The sequence below is a fragment of the Amphibalanus amphitrite genome, unplaced genomic scaffold (assembly GCF_019059575.1).
Source record: "Amphibalanus amphitrite isolate SeventyFive unplaced genomic scaffold, NRLGWU_Aamphi_draft 000742F_arrow, whole genome shotgun sequence".
Taxonomy (NCBI): Eukaryota; Metazoa; Arthropoda; class Thecostraca; order Balanomorpha; family Balanidae; genus Amphibalanus; species Amphibalanus amphitrite.
The window spans coordinates 63,527-75,664 of NW_024882236.1; the positions used below are offsets into that span (position 1 = coordinate 63,527).

General features: G+C 48.1%; 1 protein-coding gene across 1 annotated transcript in view; it reads left to right on the forward strand.

The window, feature by feature from the left end:
- The first annotated feature begins 1,108 nt into the window (after positions 1-1,108).
- LOC122365473 (homeobox protein caupolican-like) overlaps positions 1,109-12,138 on the forward strand; it is a 31,750-nt gene continuing 20,720 nt past the window's right edge. Inside the window, exons 1-3 of the mRNA XM_043336714.1 lie at positions 1,109-1,314; positions 3,986-4,264; positions 10,172-10,281. Of these exons, the coding sequence (XP_043192649.1) occupies positions 1,264-1,314; positions 3,986-4,264; positions 10,172-10,281 (440 nt within the window). The 5' untranslated portion in view covers positions 1,109-1,263. The remainder of the gene's footprint in view (positions 1,315-3,985; positions 4,265-10,171; positions 10,282-12,138) is intronic.

Sequence of the window (12,138 nt, forward strand, 5' to 3'; positions counted from 1 at the left end):
CATTTAGAACAAGTATGTTAGATGTCTGTAGGCAGCCTTGTTGCAGCATTTAGACTTATTGTTGATTTGTTACTGGATGGTTCCAAGACTCTTGTCCGATCGCAAATGCTTGCATGCACGCTTCGAACTCTGAGTTTTCTGCGAAACATTGCTATTTATAAACAACGTGCGTATTTCACACGGCATCTGATGTATTATTGCATTAGGAGCTGGTGTGAGTGAAATAGGATTGTAGAATACGCCTTCGCTGGCATATACCTGCGTGTAAAGGGCATGTGCCTTTTATATCGTGTTTGAACTAAGTTTATGTAGCCACGTTCATGCAAAGGTTAACGAACGAATATTCTGAAACTTGCATGCCTATCATATAGTGCACTCTCCCAACCATTATTCCCCATCCCCACCCCCTCCCGTCATTGCACGCCCACACAAAATTGACATTGTGGAGTTGGTACATCACACATCAATCCACCCAAACAACACAGTGCGGTCAAAACACAATGGTGCGAAGGCGCTACGGGTCTCATATCTTCATAAGCGAAACAATTTTATTTGCCTCTAATGTCACATTTTCCCATCACATACCCCGACTCGGCGCAAATTATGATCTATGTTCACATTAAATACAATAATGTGCCATAAGTGCAACGTAGCTCGCACCCGTACCTGATATTTACGTGATATATTTACAATTAACTCGGCTGTAATATGAGGGACGTAAGTTTGCTTCAATGCACCTTTCATCCTAGTCATGCTAATTTTCTTAGTGGTTAACAGGATCCTTACAATTAGTGTCATTACGTCCAACATGATTCTCCGTTCGGAAACAGGATAAATCGCCCCTAAGACCATATTTCTCATGTTCGCTGCTAAACTAATGCCTGTAAAATTTCGCGTTGGATTCCCGGCTATTTTTCTTTGCGTCGTGCGAGGTGTGGCTAGCAGGCGAGTCAGCAAATGTTCAGACTAATTCCAGCCCCGGCCACAATGGCGGTGGGCGGGACCCGGCCTGGGAACGGCCGCCGATTGGCTGGCGCGGCGCGAGGCTCCGCCCCCGGCGCCGCTCGCCGCCCGGCCGGCCGGCGGGCGCCAGTTGCCGTGCTGCGCGGAGCGGGCGAGCCGCGTGCTGTGGGAGAGCGAGAGAGGGCGAGCGACCCGGCGACCGGCCGCCGTCGCTGCGCACTGTGCCGCACGAGGGAGAGATTCGTGACCCTGGACTATCGTGATCTAACCTGACCTGACCTGGAGCTCAGTCTGGCCACCATGGCAAGCTATGCGCAGTTTGGGTATCCGTACGCTACTGCCGCGTCGCAGGTAAGTGATGGAACTGATTCGAAAGTAACGTTCTAACGCACACCTGCAGCCGTTTTGCACAATTTCAGCCGTAATAACTTGCACTACCTACATGCTGACTTTGAAGAAATATTTGTGATTGATAACACATTACATAACTGCTGGATGTGAGCGGTGTGGTCAATGCTTCGCATGTCAATGGGTTACTAAATGGTCACGGCTAAATGGATCCTTTCGCTTCTTGGCGAGCGAAAGGATCATGGAAAGTCACAGCCCCCCCCCCCCCCCCTGTAAAGGTCTAAGGTCACCGCTCTAGGCTAGTTGTGATGACAGACATATTGGAAAGCTTTGTCATTGATCGCAGTAAATTTAGAAGACCACAATGTCCTAAATCCATCAAATGCAATTATTTTTACATGACACACTAGCTCATAGCTTCTACCGCTGTCTCCGCGTGACTGCCGAGAACGGAATAAGGTCCTTCAGAAGTGCAACGAGTGATATTTCCCCATACTTGGGACAACCAGTAGCCACTCCCGTTTATAAGAAGCCGCACTAGGCTATTACTCAGAATCTGAAGCTTTGTTTACGTTCCCTTCAGCCTAGAACGTCTGCACTTGCCATTGTCTGAATTGGCCTTTGGGAAAGCGATGCCTTCACTTTCCTACCGGACAGTCTCGCTGTCCGGAATTACGATGCCAGGTCGCAGCTGTTGACCATTATCGCTACTTCGTGCAATCTACAGTATTATTTGCTATGCATTCATCTAGTACACAGATATCCCTACATAAGCACAGTAATAAGTAAAAGGTATTATTTAATCAGCAAGAATGAGGCAAGCCGCCAGGCGTCATATCTATATCGGGGTTGGGGGTGGGGGGGGGGTGGGGGTGGGGGACTGCTGAGGAATGAGGGTTAGGATGGATGACGGTGTTACGAAGATGTGGGCCTTCCGACTGGTCCGCCGCTGGCCGCCACATCCGAAAGGCTGCTGTGGCGGTACATTTTTACCTATTAACTCTCCCCTTCCCCGCCCCCCCCCCCCCCACCCACCCACACACGCACCCATGCAGTAACAAATGGGAAGGCCGAGAGACTCATAAAACAGCTGGTCCGCTAGAGCTCAGAGCTGAGATACATTGGCGAACAGTTGTCCCCGTAAATAACAACGATCGTAGCACATATGTATCATTACGCTGTGACTGGTAGGCTCAAATCGATAGTTTTTTTTTTTGTCGGACCGTCATGGCGGTAACAATTCAGCGTCGTCATATGCTTTATGCACACCTCAACTCACTAATACACTGTCCTTTTAGGGAGCCTGGTAAGACTCTAGCAAGCAAGTCAAGTCTCGTTCCCTCCTTCATACAGTTCCCGACATTCCCACACAGGTTCAAATCTGTCACCCTTCCTCCCATCGCAGGGTCAACGCAGTGATCCGTCGGCCTTCCTCCTGCAAACTCGCTGTCTATTGGTACGCATCCGTAGCCAAACTTCGCCCCACACTCCCACTGTGCCCTCCCCGGACTCTTTACCTCACCACAGCTGTTCCCTGTCCTTCTCCCAGTCCCTCCCCGGCCCTCCCCCAGCCTCCCGCCGCCTATTACTATCCCTATGCACTCGCGGGGAAGCTGCATCTCATTTACAACTCCAATCGGGTCAGCATTTGCAACGAGCACACGTGGCTCGGACTGCCGCCTGATCGGCGTCACCCCCTCCCCCCCCCCGGTGGCGCCAGCACTCGGCACAGACGGTGGCCTGACCTTTGGGTCATCTGCATACGGGTGGTCGTGTCACTGCACGAGACAACCATTTGGAGCATACGCTACATATGGGAGACTGGTGATTGTATGGACTGAATAAGGAGTATGCGGAATAAAGCTGGCATTTCACAGCACCCTTGCTCCACTGTTGTCCGCTGTCATTCGACTAAAATAGATAAATGACACTGATTGTGCCCGTTACTGGAATAGTTGTTGAGCACACACATAACAATTAACAGCTACTCAGTGACACGCGTCAAGGTTATTTCAGCTATTCAACTTTAACTGTAACGTCCAAGGCTGACTATAATCCCGGTCTGTTTCTTTAGGTTTTCATGTAAAGTGATGCGTAACCACTGAACTCTAATATATACTGGAAGGAGCATTGGTGACTTGTTTTTGTCTATCGATTTCCGCCATGTTGTGTATACCAGAAATATAAATTGCATGTACGGTAGCAGAGGTGCAGTTAAGTGAGAGGTACACTACTCAAAAGTGCTGCTGCTTCATGCTTGCAGTTTGATTGCAGTGATCAACTTTTCAAGACTTTGGTATACACCGTATACACAACATGGCGGAAATCGTTAGACATTCTGGCCCATATACGGCCAAGGCGAGTGCCTCCCCCTGTGCGTAACACCTGTGACTCTTTTATGGCCCCGACACGTGCCAAAAATGGCCCGTGACCTTTGTAACATTTCAACTAATTACATGCGTGACCTGTGACGACTTGGACCTTCGCGACATTTGCAGTCAATGACCTTGAAACCTGGTGACCCTTGTGACCTCTGGCTTTGACCCTTGTCACATTTTACTCCTGGACTCTCCTGGAGGCATATGGTCTATGATCATTGATCAGTGATCACCTCTTCGTCCCTCTGATCTACCCTTCGTGTACCCCTCTGACCCGCCCTTTGCGTCCCCCACAGCTACTGATGCCGGGCAGCCAGCCTACGGCCACGGTGGCCGGCGGCGGCGGCGGCTCCGGCTCGGGCTGCTGCGAGACGGGCCGGCTGGTGGCCGACCCTGTGACCGGTCAGCCCGTCTGCTCGTGTCAGTACGAGTCGAGCCGGTTGGCGGCGCTCAATTCGTACCCCCGCCTCAGCACCGGGTCGTCCTTGTACGGGGCGGCGGCGGCGGGGTACCCGGCCAGTGACCAGGGACCCTACCCCAGCATCGGCGTCGACAGCTCCTACTTTGGATCCCTCGTGAGTAGAGTTGCAAAGTTTCCCTACCGCACTACCGGCATGCCGGTAAATTTTCACTACCGCAGGTTTTTTCGTGGTATCTGGCATGTCTTGCCGGTAGCATGCCGGTATTTTTGATTTTGCTCAAAAATAGAAAATTTTAGCATATGGTTTAAACTTTGGGCACTAAGAGGCTATCAAATTATAATAACAGCAATATTAGCCACTGCAAAATACATTTTGTGGTAGAAGTTACATTGCTAAGGGTAGGGATAACACATGGACCTCAGCGATTCACAGGTTTCGTTATAATTAGGATTGTCAAGAACCTACTGTGGTCAATAAATGGAAGAATACTTATTCATGCTGCAAAAGCTCGATCAATCAGTAAGTCTAATGGTATGTAATAGGTAAAATACAACAAAATAAATAAATGTTCATGACAACGTTCCCTAGAGGAAAAGGCAGAATCAAAACACCACAAAACACATTGTTTGGAAACTGGCCTTGAGTCCTGAGATGTGGTCTGAGATACTCTACAAAGTATTTGACACTGAAAATCCAGCTGAAAAGGCAGGTATTAGGTAGCCCTGAGCCTGACTTTGGTCCCAAAAATGAAATGAAAATCAAATAAACTGGCATTTTGTCTCATCTTTACAAGAAAACACAATATGCATACAAAATAAACAAAGTGGCGCATAACAGGGGAACCAAGGATTGACTTTTTAGATCTTCTCTCCCCTGATGGAAGGATGTAAGATGATGACGTAATATTTATTCGTATGCCTTTTTGGTTTAATTCCTGAAAGGGAATGCATTTTCTTGTAGTGAACTAAACTCACAATGTTGATTACATCAGAATTCAATATCGTTTTGGATCATTTACATCAACAAATCATTTATGAGACAGTTTTCTTCAGTTCAGAAACTTTTTTTTTTGCAGCAATTTAATCAGCTGGTTAAAAGTCTGTTATTATGGCGCATCTGTTTCGAAATCTTCGATAGTTGATAACCTTGTGTTTGGAGAGGAAGATTCTTCGAGAAAGCGGGTATTATATCGTTTTTATGCATATTATTTGGTGACTGTTCTCAGGACAAGTGAGTTTTTCACATTTTTCAAATGATTCGTATCTTATTCATGAGCCAGCAAGCCATGGCGAAAAGGAAAAAAAGGTGTTGATCTCGCTTCCTCAGGCACATGGCCGAATCTGTAGGTACTTTTTATGTTGTGGCCATCTAGATTTCAAAATTTGATTTTTGTTGGTGGGTTCCTGCAACATTTTAGGAGAATGTGGAATAGTAGAACACCTCTGAAATGTTAATGTGATTACTGCTAACTTGAACTGTCCAGTCTTCAGAAACAATTCAGTAATTTAAGTTATTTTTGTCATTGCTTTTTTGATGCTTTTTTCTTACTGCTTTTTGTAGGCAATACCTCTTTGATTACACGTGATATTTTAACAGGTATAGACTGGAACTGAGTTTCAAAATTGTGGGTATTTGTGGGGCCACCTGAGCCAAAATCATCCTGTTCGTAGTTAGGTTGGACATTGGGTGGCTGCTGGGTGGGAACTGGGATGGGTACTGAAATTGCCAAAGTGTGGCATCTCTTGTAGGGGTAAGCTAGAATCAACATTGCAGGTTTTTTTTAGTATGCCGGTAATTTGGTGGTGTTTTTGCTTGGGTCGTGGTAGCATGCCGGTATCCCAGAAAATTTTTGTGGGGCGGGGCGGTGCCGGTAGCAGCCTTTGGGGGAAATTTTGCAACTCTACTCGTGAGTATCTACTGTGTGACTAGTTATGACAAACCCGTGCGACTTGTTACGCAACTGCTAATTGATTATTAACGAGGCCGGCATTTGGAATGCAGTAATTCTATAGTATTAATTATTTCACACTTGCTATTTCAAGTTTGAAATGGTCATAATGGCTTTGACACCGGTTTACTCCAAATCTTAAACATGAATTTACCAAAGTTTTAGGTTTCAGGTGTAGTACCCTCCTCAGCCCTTGTCAGAAGAACCTGATGCAAGCTGATGCGTTTAATCAGCTTGCATGTCACCAAATTAATTTCCAAGAACATTTGGTTCATGAAAGTACTGCAACAGGCACAAGAACTTTGTCGAAAATAATTTTGCTTTAAACATTGGAGTGTGGACCAGCGGAATTTTATCAGATTGTGCAACAAATTACAAATTACACAGTAAGGTTATGTCCTGGTAGAATTCGCCACTTCTAAGGGTTTGCAACCGCAATATAGGAGCTCATGTAATAGTCAAGCTTACCAGTCACGACACGAGCTTATGCTACGCTAGATTTAATTTGATTCGCTTGATAAGCGTATATTTAGTGCATGGAGTTCGCTTCCCGAATTCCCCACATTCCAATGCGTACGATGATAAGATCAGAGACCATTCCTTTTGCAATAAGCAATTATAAGCACTGTTTGTCTGAAGAGTAAAACAACATTTAACCCGCAGTCAGCACCCTATAGTGCCATTCCCGGATCCTGTCACCCGTTGAGGGTGGCGTTTCGCCCCCCCCCCCAAAAAAAAATCTCGGAAAAGTACCGACTGATTTTCAAAACTCAAACGGCGCTCGATATCCCCACCGAGGAACGAACACCATGTGACCTAGTTTCACTGACCTAGTGCCAACATATGACGTCACAGGTTGGGTTCAAAGGTCACATTTTGAACCGTTTATAGGCCTTCTAAGAAATGTGTTAATCGAGTAAAAGACGCGTTATCGAAAACCACCGATACAGCATTGTTCGTCTAATACATATTTTGCTACATGAGGTCACTGATACCAGGTCAGGTCACAGAGGTCAGGCCATTAAGGGTCACAATATGAACCCATTTATACGAGGTTCGTTTGATAGTTTCTTAATTGTCAATAGTTACAATTTAAAATTCAATTACGTGGATTAGGCGACCATTGGTGCCAGTTTGGGTTAGTTTTACTCGTGATCTACATACAACGGCTAAAACTGACTTTGAAAATTTGACATCAATTTTGAGTAGTTTTTGCCACAACTCTCCCAAAAATGAAGCTATCTCAACTTTGGTATGTCGATTGATGACCTTACGTTCTATAACATATAGGTACATTCCTTTGTTCTCAAAGTTTGGATTTTTTAAACTTTTAGGATATTTTTCCATTTTTTGGGGTAAAAATATAGATATCAAAAATCCAAGATAGGAATTTTGTAGCTCTGAATTACTCCTTTTTCTGCGATACCTTTTTATCTTTCTTCAAAACCGTATGCGTAACACGTCTTCTCGCAACGCCTTTTTGGGGGATCGATAATTACAGAATATAACGTCAGAACATAACGTCACCCTGACGTTACTTGTGGCCAAACTACCGTAGCCTCTGATGAAATATTTGACCTCAAGGTGTAAAATTCATGTCCGGAGGGGTCCTGAATGTTTGGTACAGACTGAAGATAGGTATCTGTAATACTTTAAGAGATATCGACGGGACAGGAGAGGGGACGTTTTCTAAGGCCAGCGATGTAGAACTGAAATGTCGCAGCTTAGTGCTGAGGACGGATAATTGTCTTGTCGCCGACTCATTGACAATCACGATCTGATAGTTCTGTACACTCATCTTCAGCTTTGGCAGCACTGCATTCATCCTTTCTCATCAACCAGCCAGCGCACAGCCCAGCTGGGCTTTGTCCGCCGCGGGTCTGAGGAAGTGCTGATGCACCCGGAGCCCACGCGTCCCACCGGGTCTGATCAGGCTCGGCGGCACCCCTCCCCTCCCCGGCGCGCCGGTGAGCGTCCCCGTTCGGTGGGGTCCGTATCATCAGTCGATCTGATAATTATTGCCGCCGTCGGCCGACGGATGGCCCGTCGGGTGGCTTCCTTGACACCGCGCTCGGAACACGCCTTTTCCATTAGTCGTGAGGAGCGCTGCCCCCGGGCGGTGCACCTACGTGGACTCGTGGAGTCCGCGGGAGTCCTTCGACGCTGGCCCACGTGACTACGCTTTGAGGTAGTCCTTTGGGATAGGTGGTAGTCCTTTTCTACAACGCCATGCAGCGGTTGATGCATTTTTATGCAATCAACAAAATAATTATGAGTAGTTATCGTCTCCACTCTCCACCGGCCATACATTTCGAATGAGGGTGAAATTCACCCGAACAAACATCTACGAGAGCTTTGCATTTTCAACTTAAATCAATCTGAGAATCCGCACGCAAGCGGCTTCCACTTCAAAGCTTCTCCCGGCCGTCCACTTGGGTCGGTTCTTTTTACGCGATTCCATCGTCCCGATCCGCGGCGAGAGGGCTTTAGCCGTCACCGCCCATCTTTCCTGAGCTCACTCCATCGCCGTTTTTACTCTCCGCTTCCTCTTCTACCGTCGAATGTGATCGGCGCGAACTCTCCGACGCGGGCCAGACCTCTGAGCCAGCTGGTCGGCAGGCTAGACCGCTCGACCCCGGCCCCGGCCTCTGCTGGACAGAGTCGGGTCCTAGTCTGCATAGACACTGCGTAGCCAGCATAGACACTAGACAGAGTTGGCGGCGGACACAACCTCTCGCTGGCGTCCTCACTCGCGCCCGGCGCCTCCCCGGCTGGCTGCCAGCAGCGGCCGCTCCCCTCGCCCAGCCTGTCCGCCCCTCGCTCGCAGTCGGAATGAATTATCGCCGCCCCTGCCGAAACCTGGAACACAAACAGTTCGCTCGCAGATGGGGCTACTTTTGTTGCAGATAAGTGATTCCGTTTAGGCGGATGGTTGCGCCCCCCGCGGCCCCCGTAGGGCGCGCTCATCTGCGTGATTGGAGTGATGGAAAAGGGAGAGTGAGACGTTGCTAGCTTGAAATTGCGTTTGGGGTTTAGGTGATCGTAATGCAAGCAACGCATCCACAAAAGTAAGAACGATCGGTAGGCACATAAAGATAGCCTCACGTCATATTTCATTTAAAAACACAATTGCTTCCACGCGAGTATCATATTGGGTACCATTCATGCGTCATATTTCACGTGCGCACGCAGTCACAATACACCGCGCGCCTGTCTCCATGTCATGAGTCATTTGTCAGACGCGCTGCCTGCCTCGTTGCTGAGGTCACATCGGCACGTACCACCAGCCATTAGTCTCTGTTGCGCCACAACTGTCTGTTGGGCGCTGCTGCGCCAACAGCGTGCCGACGGAGCACGTGACCCCTGACCCGAACTCGACACGGACGCGGTCACGTAACTCGAGGTAGAGGGGAGGGGAGTGAGAGGGGAGAGTGATGAATGGGTGATTAATGGCGGCGCAAATTGACCTTGTGTCGGGTGCAGTCTTGTCTGAGCTGGCTGAAGTGCTGTGGCTCAAACATAGCTGCCTAACTGAGTGGAAATAAACGGCAAAAATGTTTTTGTAGCTCCTTGTCTGTTTCGTACTGTCATATTTTGTTTAAAAAGCAAGTATCGGATGAATGGAATGAATAGCCAAATTGCATTGTTTATGCGTCGCTATACAAAGACATGAAAAGCAGGAGACGCAAAAGGAAAATAACGCCTCTGAATGTCACTGGCTGTGAATATGCACCCATACAGTGGCATGCACGGTAGTGGGAAACAACACACCGAGGAAAGATAACCGCTGGATTTCCTGCCCCCTGCTGCTAAACAGCAGTCAAATGCATGGTGGGAGGTAAAAATGGACACTGTATGACATTAATCTGGGCTGCGACCGTGCAACCCGCAGACTTAGGGAGACAGCTTATAAAGATAACATTTTTCACACTTCTCGAAGCAAAGATAGTGTCATTCCAAAAATGGGACAAAAATCAGATATGTCTGCGCATATATCTGTGTACACGAAAGAAAAAAAAAACGCCTAGGCAACCACCACAACCAGCACCAAAAACTGTAACAGAAATGAATTAATCTGCTAGCTTAAGCTGACCTCCCTTTTCTATTTTCAGAGCAGCCCGTACGGTCTGAAGGACACGCCCGGGACCGACATGGGCGTTTACGGCGGCCTGGGCAGCACAGCTGGATACGGATATAGCCCTTACGACCCCTCACTATATGGGTGAGTTTCAACGGGATGCATGGGCCATAGCCAGAAGGCACCCAGTTTATTTTACATGTCATTCGCATACCAAACGCGAACGCTCATGTGAATGTAACTAATCAGTGTCATCATACACGCATACGCTTTTTCTGCAACTTATTCTTTCTCCCTCGTAAACATCAGCACGGTCATCAAGGTTGTTTGCGTCTTTCACCAAACTTACAAGCAACGGAAACACTACTCACTCGCCGTGACCACCAGCCTTGGTGACATCGGTGTTACCAGCTGCGGTGACAGCAATGTTACCAACTTTGGTGGCACCAACCGAAACCGAGCCTCCTCGCGGCGACGCTAATTGCAATAATTTATTCACTAATGGATCGGGAGGCAATTACTGCATTTTGCTGAGTGGCCTGCGACAGTGAATAATTCACGCTGAAAGGCCCAATACACATGTGTGCGGCTGTGGTACAACCGGCACACCGGACAGTGCAATGGATCACCCTGAAAGGGCCGCACTGGACCTACGGACAGAGCTATCGGACCGACTTTCTGACCGAGTGTGGTTCGAAACAACGCGTTGGAACATACAGAATAAATTCAGTGGTGGGTCAGCTGAGCAGAGGACAGGAACCACACAGTAGTTACCAGGCTCTTCAGCTGGCATCCACCATGCCTTCCCCAGTCCATCAGCCTCGTCTCGTGATCCACGTTTCTCCTCAATGACGACAGTAACAGTTGGCCACCTAGTTCGGGGGCACTTTGGCTCGTGTGCAATCGCTCGTTGTTCTGCTTTATAGTGTCTAGTGACGGCAGTAACTGCAGACTACTGCTTGGTGTCATGAGGTCAAATGAACAGCGCACGACTAAATAAGGATTGGTATTTGAATGGTGACAGCAGCAGCGGAAACAGCCGCCGGTTTCCTTCCTGTGCTGAATGGGAAAGTTGGGCTAGTCTCACCAAGCACCACCGCCTTCAATCGTCCGCCACCGCGAAACGCCACCGCCCACCGCGAAACGCCACCACCCAACAACGCCCATATAAGCGATGCCATCACCGATGCCGTACCCCACCACTATACCACCTCCACCCACCACCGATACCACACACCAATACCGATCCCACCACCCACCACCACCCAAAACCACCGCTACCGCCGCCACACGCTGCCTACCACCACCTCCCCACCGCCACCACCGCCGCGCGCCTCCGGACACCGTAAATCTAATTTAGTGCGTCATCAAGACGCCACCCCACGACCATTGCAACAATGACAAATTTGCATTGCAAATGAGGGCACGGCTGGGCGGCTGGGGCGCTGCGACCGACACCGCGCGGGCAATGGTAAACTGGCGCGCCGAGCGGGCACTAAGGGTGGGGGCGTGGAGAAGGGCTGGCTGGGTAAACTCTAAAGTATGTTGAGTATGTATGTTGTGTGTTGTGTATGTAAACTTAAAGTATGAGCGACAGTTATATAAGGCAAACATTCATTGATGCGTGCGCCCGGAACAACTTCATAATTTTTGCAAGCATTTTCCTAAGTATCACCTATTTGTGTTTGATATTTCCTTTATTATCACTTTGATTTTGACAGTGATGCATTGTTCGAAAATATTTTGGAAAGCGATATGTAATGACTAATTAATAATTGGGTATTATAAATAAATTTTTAGCTATTAGAATAAAGGATATAGTTTGTTGGTAGACAGGCAAGTTCGTAAAGCCTAAAACTGAAATTAGCCAGATAAGCAGCGTCATAATTGGCACCGTAGTTTTATCAGACTAGATTAAATATAACGCCCCTCTTCTCTCCCTCCATTCGCTACTGCGCTCTCTCCCTCTCTCCACGGGAGGCGTCTCGCGCTGGCCGTTAA